The 12,653-nt window shown below is 30.5% G+C and overlaps 1 protein-coding gene across 7 annotated transcripts in view; it reads right to left on the bottom strand.

Moving 5' to 3' along the window:
• LOC106462455 (probable phospholipid-transporting ATPase IF) overlaps nt 1–12,653 on the bottom strand; it is a 118,967-nt gene that overhangs the window by 23,399 nt on the left and 82,915 nt on the right. For 5 of the 7 annotated variants that reach the window (XM_022389721.1, XM_022389722.1, XM_022389723.1 and 2 more), the window contains exons 21-24: nt 8,364–8,509; nt 7,641–7,700; nt 3,903–4,030; nt 1,665–1,803 (exon numbers count right to left, since the gene is read on the bottom strand). In XM_022389721.1, coding sequence (XP_022245429.1) covers nt 1,665–1,803; nt 3,903–4,030; nt 7,641–7,700; nt 8,364–8,509 — 473 coding nt within the window. Of the gene's footprint in view, nt 1–1,664; nt 1,804–3,902; nt 4,031–7,640; nt 7,701–8,363; nt 8,510–12,653 lie in introns of those variants that run through there. The other 2 variants (XR_002611279.1, XM_022389726.1) reach the window with 2 other exon arrangements.

The raw sequence follows: 12,653 nt of genomic DNA, 5'->3' as shown, positions 1-12,653 counted from the left end.
AGGTTTTGTCATCTGATAATGACAAAACCTTGTCAAAACATTGTACATTTGCTGTTATGTTAAACTTATATTAAATTTTTTCTTTAATCCCCATTCAAGCCACCTCCAAGCATTATTATTCTCAAAGTGAGTTCCTCGTCATCGAATTTCAATTTTGGATTAGTTTTTAAAAATAGCTTTCAGAAGACAACTATCACGGGTATGGCCAGAAGAATCTTGAAAAATGTATAAATGTGTTTGGATATAGCTCTAAAATTAGTCCAGTAAACTGGAGATTTGACTAAAAATAAATTGCAGTATAATTTCAGAAAAAGTACCACTTTTTAACATATAAAAAATCCCAAAAATCCACGAGGTGAAACATACAAATTGTATGGTGAAATCCTTTAAGAAAAAAATCACAGAAAACTGGAAAATATGTATAGTTTTTTTTTTTTTAAATTCAGGGCTACTTTGTTTTACTTTGTAAAGGTTTATACCATATTAAAGTCTTATTGGGAGTGAATAAGCAGTTTTTTGGGGTGCAATGATAAAAACCTGGATTTTTCATATAATTTGTATGACTGGAACTAGTTATAAACAGTATTATTTTTATTATGGTTTGTACGTTGAATTTTTACATCTATATACAATTTTGTTTTCAAATTTATCAAACTTAATAGTCAATACAAGTGCATTTTTCTGAGTAATTATATAAAATAAAAAACAAATCTTAATAGGAATTGTCCATTGTACTTCAAAAACTTTTCTTGGGAAAGGAGACAAACTGTAGATGAAGATCAAGCGTGAGGGTACACATGACGTAAACAAAAGTTATATTTCTGATTTACAGCTTCCTGTATAAAAGGTTGAAAACCTACAGTTTCCATATTTCTATTTATTTTAATAAAAAATCCTGTAATCCCTAACACTAGCATTGCATATAAAATCTCTAAAAAAACATGCCAAACAAATTTATGACTGCTTACTTGACTCAAAAGTAGCAATGAATTGAAAATTTGATCCCTTTTCCAATTATTTGCATACTTTTTCTAAAAAATAACATTTGTTATTGAAAGAAAGTGTTCCTCACTAAAAAAAAAGTATAATTTTGCATACCATGTCATAGACCTATGTAATAAAATTCAAACAAAAAAATTTTTTTAAATTTATTTTCTCCCAGTTTTAATTATGAAAATGCAGTTTTCACCTCAAAAATGTATGTTCCACTCTTAGGACTTTGAATCAAGTGGTTTGAATCAAGTTTCATAATTCTAAAACTAATATTGTTCAATCATGTTAAAATTTATGTAATTTTCATAAATAAATTATAGGTTTCTCCTACTTTGGCTGCAAGTACCAAGCTATGTATTCAATTTGGATTTAAAAACAATCTAGTGTTTACACTGGTTTATTTTGTAATAAAATACGTCACAGAACATTTTCAGGGATACAGCTTACATTAATCAAACTTAGGAGATTTCTGCAAAACTGTTGAAATAAAATGTACATGTCTGTGTGTGTGTGAAAGAGAAAGCAAAGAGTAGTTGAATGGTTTCCTTTCTTTTCTAACCATAATACTTTTTGGTTAAATAATTTTTTGTATATTATCATCACTTTACATCTGTTACAGATTTATTTATGTATTGAAAAGTAAATTACACATACCTCTATAAAATACATACCTGACCATCTGAGAACAAGGCAGTATTCTCTTTCCAAAAAAAATAGGTTCCAAAATAGAAGACTAATGAGTGCCATACTCCTTGTACAAACCATTTGGCAAATTGTAATCTACTCATTCTGGAATTTCTTCTGATATTACTATTAAATAAATTTCAATTAAGAGTTGAGACCAATCATTTTCTTTAATGATTAATAAATAACCTCATGAGAGAAAATGTTTAAATACACAATTGTCCACATCATTAAGTAGTGTTTACTTTTCTCAGATGATAGGCTACTAAACAACTTGCAACAACAAATGGAGTCACCTGAATTTACCAGACTAAATTATTCAGAGAAAAACTATATTGCAGAGTTTTCTAATGATTAAAAAATAGGATTAGATGTTTATAACCATTAAAGATCAGTTGGTATACAGTCTTGTACTTTCTATGTATTAAATAAAATCTATAAGCTATAAGGTCCAATCAAACTTACTGTTTCTAGCATTATTACTTGTAACTATATATCAGCTCGCTCCCAAGTTAAATTTTTTTGTGTTAAAAATTGTTTGAATTTTCTAAAAGTTTAATCAAATAGTTGCTAGTCTTGATACTAAGACTTTGTACGCTAAAATTCCTATAAAAGAAGCGTTACAAATTTGATTTTGGGTAAAAAATGGTTTAATAATAAATTATTAAACCTATATATATATATATATATCTCAAGCTTTTTTGAATGTACCAACTTATGGATTAGCAATTAGCCCTAAATTAGTTCTGTTCTAGTCAATATATTTTTTATGTTATTATAGGAAGAAATGGTTTGATTAGTGCCTTGAAGAAATTACAACTTTTTGTACCACAAACATTTTGATAAGACTTTTGTAATTTTCAAACAAATTGTTTGTTCAATCCTTTTTGAAATATTTAACTAGTTAGTATCAAAACGTTAATTTCACAGTTGAAAAAAAAAAAAATTAAAAATGTTGATTACTCCTAAATTTGTTGTTAGCCCACAGATACCTTTGAATGACTTTATACCATTTAGTTTGGAAAAAAACCTACTCAGTACTTTGTTCATAAAGCATTCAATCTGGTTAGTGAATTTCAAGATTTTATTTCGAATTTGAAAGTCTGTAATGTTTTCTTTAATGAGGTGATTTTTTCTACGCCACTACTGACAACGTTATAAACTCTTAAATTCTCAAATGAAAATGTATGATGCTTCAAAATATCCAATTTTTCTTGTGCTTAAATTGTAAAGTAAAAAAGAAAATCAAACATTTGTTACATCCAGTGTTTCCTCAGGATCTTTTTTGCATAGCATTAAAATTGTTTTGGTAAATTCTAATTAAAAGATAATATTCTTGCACTTAAAACTCATTCAATGTTCACCAAATCATCTGTCCTTGCTTTACATGAAGCTACAATGGATCTAAACTTTCATTTTAAAAAGAACTTCCACACCACACTTACAGTATTGAAGATGGGAAATGGACTTTTTACCTAAAATGTGATAAAACACAGATGTCACTACCACAGGCTGTTGTTACCCATAAAGAAACTGTCAGACATACTTTGAGTTTTTTTGAACATTATGCACTTAAGTGTGACAGTCAACCTATTAAACATAGGTTTCAAAAGGTTGTGTCCAGTCTCCAGTGAAGAATTTGAAATATGAAAGAAACCCTCGTAATTTGTCATTTGAAGCTAAAACTAAACATTAACAAGTCAGTAAAAGAAAAAAACTAGCAAGAGTCCAGCTAACTGTCTAGATCTTTCTATACTTACATATTAACTTTTAATAGGGACAGAAAAATTTGTTATTAGAACACTAACTTTGTAGTACTAAGTGTAAAACATATACAATATTTTAAGGGTGATTTTTTGGTTGCTGTTACTTCTTAGTGTATGTCATAAAAACAAATTATTGTAATTTTGATCAAAATTAGTCTATGTGTAAGTTACTAATATTTTGCATATTCTCGACATTTTAGTTTCAAATATTATACATAAAAAAAAAAAGATCTCTCTCTGTGAAAACTGTGATGCTTAATACAGCAAGCAATGTCAAGCCTTTAATAAGCAGGAAGCTATCAAATGTGCAACAACAAGCAAGAGAAATATTTCAAAAATGAACATGCTTTCCATGCTTCTTATTTTCAACAACATATGCACACATATAAAAAGGTCATGCTTGGAAATAAGTTACTTTTGAAATGAACATACATGACTACAACTTGCTGCTAAACCTACCTGTACAAGTGAGGGTTCTCGAGTAAGGTTTTCTGACTTATATGCTGCTCTGACAAGCCATAGATGATAATAGGAAGGGAGGTGAAGAAAATGTTGAAGAACATAAGGTAAATGCTGTGGTATAATGTCTAAATGGGGAGGTGGAGAAGGTTACGGAGGAGAAAAAAAGATTAATAGAAATTAATGCTTGCTGTAAGGATCTGACGTGTTTTTTGAGAAGGGTTTAACTTAATCAACTGGAATAGAGCCAAAAACACAGCTTCTTGACAAAATTTTAATAAAATAACCCTAGTAAAGTTCATATAAAACATTTTTTTTCTGTAGATTTTAAGAAAATATATAGCAGAATATTTAATCTTTTTTCCATTTGTGTGTACTTATTTAGAATGTAAAAGAGCAATAGTTGAGATAGTGTTTTTAAACACTGTACTACTTATGCAGACTCTGGAAATTCAATTTATTTTTTAATGCTACATTCAGAAATTGAAATGTTAATCTAAAATGTATTTGTTTTTAGAACCATCATACTGGTGTTAGTTCTAACTGTATAATATTCTTTAGCAATTATTTTTTGGCAAAAAGCAACTAATGTTCCAAAACAGAAAGAAGAGATGAAGCTTTGAACATACGTTACCATGCCTTTAATAATATAAAAAACAATTTTGACTTTATAAACATTTAGAAACTTCAAAACCAAGTAATATTTTATATTAAAATTTTAGCTACAGAAAGCACTGCTTTATCAAGACCAAACCTCAAAATATGAGATTTAAAATTTAAAAAATGTTTTAGTGATTATCTTATATAATACAGATTCTTTCCTTGCCAGCAGAAACAAATAAAAACAAACCTGTATTTGTATAGTACAAAATCCTTCACTAAACACAGCTATCTTTGCTATGACTGTTATTTTTAAGTCAATCAATTTTGAGACAAAACAATGTGATATAATAACACCTAACACTTCTTATTATTTAAATACACTAAAATATTAAAAATTATACATTAAAATGATATGGTTTAGAAAATTTGTAATATTAGTCTGTATGTTCTAAAATTAAAGAAGCTTCACACACTTACTACTTATAAACATATGCTTATTCAATGTTTGATCTAGGCCGTTTTTTCATTCCTAAATGCACAGTTCAGCATTGCTTCATAAATAGTATGATCAAATTTTCCAATCAAAATCTCAAAATTCAAAACTTACAAATAAAAGAGTCATTTTAATTAATATTATGTAGTTCTGACCATAATTACTAACATAAACATATTTCTTTGAACTGTGAATTTTACAGGCACCATTAGCTATCTATTACTCTAATATATAGCACAACACCTTAATTTTGTCATAATTATTCAGTACATTTCAATATTAAACTTTGAGAAGATCAATACATAATTCATTTATGTACCGGATGAAAATTTTAAAAATAAACTGTGCACCTATTCATAATATCAGATGTTTCAAAATGAAGATATCTTAACTAGGGATGCATAGGTAATAAAATTTGGCCGAATACCGGGTCCTGGCACCCGGTCACTAAGCTTCAGCCGGGGCCGGGTGTCAATCAGAATTGTGTTCTCCCCCCCCAAAAAAAACGACATACACAAAAATTGGAAACAAAAATAAAACTGACGTTTATTACATTTAATCGAATAATCACCAACAGAACATTCAACTTTCAATGCCTAGCCCAAACTTCTCAAATCTTAACCCCATTGTTCTCAAATCTCCCACCTTCCCCAGAAATTCAATTCTTAAGCCATGCCTGTTATTAATCCCTATTGTTCTCTGAATCCCCAACTTTCAGTGGGTGGGCAGTTTTTTGTTGCTCGAAACACGTTTTTTTTTTATAACAAAACCAATTATTGACTGTAACTTTCAGTACCATGTTAGTTGCCACAAAGATTAGGGCTTAAATGCCTAACTTCAACACTCTGTGCGTCCCTAATTATAACATCGTTATTTAAAAGTACAGAATATTAAACTATGTATTGCTCAGAGTGGAACCTTATAGATGGTACAGTTTAGAAATACAAGACACAATAGCCATAACATTATATTTTTCATGACTTTCTATAAAAAGACTAAAGAGCTGAATACAGGTTCTCAAGATAAAAGACTGGATTAGTCTGTGTTTGTATGTTATTTATATCTCCATTATCTATCTTTTGCATTTTAAAATTGGAAATTTTCTCATTATGTTTGGAAATGAACATTAACAAAACCTTCCATATCTTTTTTTCCAACATCAACTTAAATTCAAACTTCTGTATCCTAGTTAGTATTCAAAAACTAATTCTGTCTAACAAACTTACGTGCTACATCAGTTTCTTGTTACAAATTTAATATCAGTTACATTTATATAAAATTATACTTTTAATTCTAAACTAAAAATCTTAAAGCTTTTCCTGCACTCAGTAAAAAATTATTGTGAAACAATTACACAGTACTTTTCATTTAGCATCCAAAACCATATTAATACCCCTTGACATAAAAGCCATTACTATAACTTTTGCTTTGAGAAGAAACTGGGAAACAAACCTGCATGCACTTTAAGTTCAGACAACCAGGGATTATATAATGCACATGAAGAGAACAATGACTAAAAGACTGCAATTTGGAAGATATTTTGAGGTATACTTTCACAATTTTTAATTGTTTATTGTATATATATATTGAATAAAACTTTAAAAACTTTCTCACATAACCGTATAAGAAATATTTTTGTTGAAAGTGTGTTGTTGAATGCACTTTAAAATTTTTAAAAGCTTAAATTTTTACATTTCATCTAAACTTCTGCACAGACTTAATATTATAAAGTTCATTTTAGAAGTTACAAAGTGAAAATTAAAGTTACATTAATGTTAGAAATACATTCCCAGTTCTTTCTTGGTCCACGTTCTAAAAGTACTTGCATTATAGGACTTTTGATTTTGTAATTTATCTAATTTTTTTTAATATTTTGATTGCTTATTATCATCATTATTACCCATTTTGTCAATATAAAATGCCAAACATGCTGGAAGGAGAAGAGAAAAAGAACACTACCATGCCAAAATCTACACACTTATTTTGAAAATGAAACAGAAAATTTTGCATGCATTGCTAGACATTCATAAAACAGTGTGTGTTTATATACATACATATAAATATATACATAGAATACTGTACGATCCATATGATTTTACAGAAAAATATACCACAATACTTTTGACCTAGAAAAATTATAAACTTTGTTTAAAGTAACCTCAAACCATAAATTTATTAAAGCATACAAATTTACAGTTATAGACGTTTTTTCACTCTCCCTATCAAGTAGCCAAACTACTGATGAAATATGCAAAGGTTTAAATCATGAAAATATTATATATTATGTCAAAAAATGAATATCATCACTTAGAATGAAAAAAACACACACATATATATATATATATATATATATAGATTTTGCTTAATAATTTGAAAAGTTTAAATCTAAAACAAAAAAGCAGATCACTGCCCTTATTTCCTTCAAAAGCAAAGCATTACTGAATACAATAATATATCGTTAAAGTGTTCCTTCCATGATTCCTATTTTGGTTAATATATAGCGATTTTATTATTACATTATGATAAAAAATAATAATTGAATTTAGAAAAAAATTAAATAGAGATACACTACATCCAAAAAAAAGAGATTTGATAGCTATATAATATCACCATACCATCAGTTAAAAAAAAATTATAATTACCTGGGCAGAAAAGGCATTAAAGAATGCATAATATACTTGAGGTGTGATGAAAGCTATATTCTGGAAAATAGTAAATGTGACAGAAATGAGCTTGTACATAGGAAAAGTGCAAATGGAAGCATTACATTAAAAGAATAATTTTCCAAGTTTAAAAGTTCATTTTAATAAAAAAAGTAAGTTCATCTGAATTAAACATAACTGTATTAACTCTTTGCATTACATTGATTTTTGTTGTTTATGTTGAATTTTGTGCAAAGCTATTTGAGGGCTGTCTGTGAAAGCCATTCCTAATTTTGAAGTGATAAACTAAAGGGAAGATAGCTAGTAAACACCACTACTGCCAACTCTTGGGGCTTCTCTTTAACAATGAATAGTGGGATTAATTGTCATATCCCTCTCACTGCTGAAAGGGCAAGTGTGTTTGGCAATGAGTTTTGATACCGTGACCCACAGTTTGCAAATCTAGCACCCTAACCACCAGGTCACGTCATGTATAAATGATGTTTTCATCAACTTAAAGCCTTAACAACTGAATTTTATAAAATATGTACTTTACTATTTCAGATTTAGTATTTATTTTAGAACTAGTACACACAGTCTTCCTATCCAGATATCATTCTATTGAGCAATCTCAAGCTCATTATGTTCAAAGATAAGTTAAACACGAAATTATTATTAAGAAAATATTCAGCACAGTACAGAGAAAATAATACTATCACCTACCTTGTAAAAGAAATACTGCACCAATGTTGAAACACGAATGTAGTAATAATGGCCATGAACAAGTAGTATGCGTTGCAAGAAACGAAAACGAGCAAAAGCAAAATCACTACATCGTACAGCCTGTCTACCTTCTTTACCCATAATGCCTGCAATTAGACAGAAGTGCAGTTATATGAGAGTTATCATATTATTCTATCATCACTAAGCTTAGTTTAAGAGTAATATTTAATTACTTGGTCAATTCATTAAATGATCCTGATTGGAACATGCAAGTTGTACAAACTTTTGGTGTATGCAAAGAATTATTTACATGCATTTATATAAATACATGCAGAGAAGTATATGCTGGTCTAAAAACCCTCAAGTTGTATTTCATTTCATAATCCAAAATTTTGTAATGAATATTATCAAAAGGTCAATTTTTCAACAAAAAAAGAATATACCATTCCTTTGTAAGGTTAATTCCAACAAGTCTAATATGCACAGGCAGCACCAATCAATGACATGAAGCAATGGTGTAAGCAGTTCAAAAATATATGATCTGTGTATCCTAAATGGAACACTAGACCAAATTTTTCAAGTTTCTTCATACCAAGTACAATAGAAAACCATTATGATTTACATATGAATATTCTATCAGTTTTTGTAATCCCACAGATCAGCAAGGTGGTTGAGAAACACTGCACCAGTCTGTGGACTGGTGGTTGAGAAACAGGGCACTAGACAATCTAAATAAACAGAATGTCACTCCAGTAACTTAATTACAGGAATCACATTTTTGAGCAGAATGGAGTACTTAGCTTTTTTTTTTTCACACTCAGAAACTAACAATATCATTAGATGCTTGTTTCAGTAAGACAGGGAACCACTCCACTGTGCCCTTTGTGTTTGTAAGGCACTGGACAATATCCTAATGAGCTGCTTGACCATGATGACTACAAATACACCATCGATTTTCCGGCACCCTTGCTGGATTATCCATTTTGCCAGACCAACAGAGGTCACGTAATAACAATAATTCAACAATACACCTATGACCCACTAATTATACCCCTCCAGTGTCTCTAAAGCACTATGAAACTTAAATAAAACAAATATTAAATGTATATTAAATGATTAATTAAATACACTAGTACAGGTATAAATGATACAGATTTATTAGTACAGTATAAATGATAGAGGTTTATCAGTACAGTATATATGATACAGGTTTATCAGTACAGGTATAAATGATACAGATTTATTAGTACAGTATAAATGATAGAGGTTTATCAGTACAGTATATATGATACAGGTTTATCAGTACAGGTATAAATGATACAGATTTATTAGTACAGTATAAATGAAAAAAGTTTATTAATTACTGTACTTACACAGAATGTTACAGTAGTACTGCTTCCAAAGTGGCAAAATTTAGAGTTTTACTGGAATTGTAGAGCTAATCACAAAGCTCTGGAAGCTGGGAGCTGTCAGGATTACTGTCTGTTTCATCATGGATTTGTGATGTTGCAGGTGAACACATGTAGTACTTGAAGTTGAAGCCACAGAATTATCGGATGTAGGCCTACTGCTCCGATACACATGCTTCTTGGCTACATTTTTAAACATTTCAACAAGCGAAGTTGTTTTATATGCTTTGATCTTTCCCTGTGTAATTTTTCATACAGCAAATGAAGAGTCATTAGGTCTTGTTCCATCATGAAGATACGTTGCTCTAGCCCACTGATTAATTCACTCATCAACTCAATTAGAGTGACGTACCTACTTAAGTAAGTAGTCTATCCCGAAAGAGCAGGTGCCACATGCAATGCCATCTGTGGCTGCCCAGTGAACTAGTCTGGCAGTCGCAGGAATTTCAAATGCGCTCTTGTAATTTTGTCTAGATTATAGGAGGTGCCAGACCATCAGTTGTCGGAAAATCAGTGGTGCATTGTGTTACTATAAGCAACATGTTCTACTGACCTAATGGTGCTGACCTTTGTCTACAAGGACAATCTAGAGTTTAAACATAACATCCAGCTATGAAAGCCAGTTATAAAGATCAGATCATAGATATAACTGATGCAATTCCAGAACACATGCTTGTCAATGTGTTTAAGAAACAGTAAAAATTCTTGCAGATGGGTACCAATGTAGAAAGATGTCATGTAGATATGTTTAAAATGTGAAGATATGTAGACCAATATATACTTTACATATGCTACTGTATTCCTTCATTTAAATGTTATTATGTTTAAAAACTTGTACGACTATATGTAAATGTCCTAATTGATAAGTGCTGTCAGCTAGTGTTAGTATTTGGTAAAGTAACTGAATACAGAAACAGCTTGAATGTTTTATTAATTTCAGAAAACGATTGAAGTTTTAAACATAAACTGCAGTATATATGTTCAAATATTATCAATGTCAGTGATGTAGGCTTATTTCATAATAAATCTACTAGTGTTTACAATCAAGGCTAAAGTATGCCTAATCATTATTGTATAGGTTTGAATACGTCACCTGTTTTAATTACCCAAAAACAGCACTCCCGTAAACTGTTCTTTTGCATTTAGAATGCTCCATGAAAGGAAGTGTGGTACATTTGACCTAATAAACAATCATGATTTATTCATCAAAACAACCTGTGAGTAATCTGCCAATCTACAAATATTACATATCTTTCTCTCCCATAAAGTATTTCTTATCAACAAAATTCTCAAGACTTTTTAAAGATCTAATATGGAACATGCAAAGTCTGTTTGAGATACTGCTTAAAGATCCAGTCTAAGGTGTTATGTTTTATAGCTTGACAATTCCAAGAATGCATCCATTGTTTGGGGGGAATAGTGGTGACCTGTTTTATGATTGGTGAACTACAAAGAGAATGTGCCATGTTACAGCAAATTTGAACTTTTTTTCTAAAGATTCATTCTGATTATTCAATAGAGCAGCTTATCTATCTGAAATAGCCAAGACTCAGTTTTGAAAGTCTTGTACTTGTTCAATTTCTTTAGTCTATCTATTGATCATGCTGCTATATTTTAACTTAATTTCACTTCAAAATAAAACAGTTATAACCTGTTTTAATTATATACACAGTTTTTTTCATTTTATTCTTCTTACTGTAAAAACAATACTCATATTGCAACTGATAACATGGGCCTGCAAATTTAAACTTCATAAAAGTTGTTTTGGGTTTAATAATGGTTTTTCCATAATTCAGGTATGCAGATTTCAAAAATAATATTCATTTTTTTCTATCATGTAAGGTTTTTAAAAATCAGGAAGAAAAAACTTTAATCACCGTATTTGACGGCATATAGGACGCACTTATTTCCCAAAATATTGGCTCAAAAAATCGCCCTACGTCTAATATGCGAAGTTGAGACCTTCCGCAGGCTAATCTTCTTCCTAACGCTCACTATCCTAGCATATGATCAATACAGCATTCCAACTACGAAATAAGAAATTTGCATAGGCCAGATGCAGTCGAATTTTCAGCATCCTGTTAAAGGATGGAAGGTCTATCTCTTAAAAGTGCGAACGCTTGTCCCTTCAGAAACAAGGTTTCGTCACGTCGTTTTATCTTTACTGTGTAACTTGATATAGCAACCAACTTGTGTCAACAACTCGAAAAATGCACGGCCAATCAGTGAGCGAAGATAGAGATAGTGGCAAATTACAAGCAAACAATAGGGAATGCTACCGCGTGCTCCGTCTATCTATTTAAAGTCTTTGCGTTGAGCGCACGTAGGCTATTTAGCCGATTTGTGAACCAACTTCTGACATTTTTTCCTGGGTGAACTGTAGAGTAAGATAAATCAATCTAATATTAAAATAATAACGGTGAGTGTTTTTACATTGGGGTTTTCCTGTCTCTTTATAGTGTACATTTAAATTTTTGGTTTACTCAAATTCATTTATTGTTTTTTTTTCAGTGCTTTAAAAACGTTATGGTAGCAGGAGGAAAAAGATCGAGCTACACAATCTCCTACAAATTACAAGTGGTAGATTATGCCAAGAAGCATGACAATAGAGCAGCAGCAAGGGCTTTTGGGCCATCACCTACGGAAAAAATGATATGTGTCTGGCGACAGCAAGAAAACCAACTGAAGAGCACAAGGAAAGGTAAACATAACCTTCGTTACCCAGCCCCCACATTGGCCAGAACTCGAGGTTGACATAAAAACGTGGGTGGTAAATGAGAGAAATTCAGGGAGAAGTGTTTCTACCAAAATGATAATTCATGAGGCCAGGAAAGTAGCAAACAACGAGGGATACAGAACTTTGCAGGAACAGAAGGTTGGT

The sequence above is a fragment of the Limulus polyphemus genome, unplaced genomic scaffold (assembly GCF_000517525.1).
Source record: "Limulus polyphemus unplaced genomic scaffold, Limulus_polyphemus-2.1.2 Scaffold1170, whole genome shotgun sequence".
Taxonomy (NCBI): Eukaryota; Metazoa; Arthropoda; class Merostomata; order Xiphosura; family Limulidae; genus Limulus; species Limulus polyphemus.
This window is presented reverse-complemented; position numbering and strand designations above follow the sequence as displayed.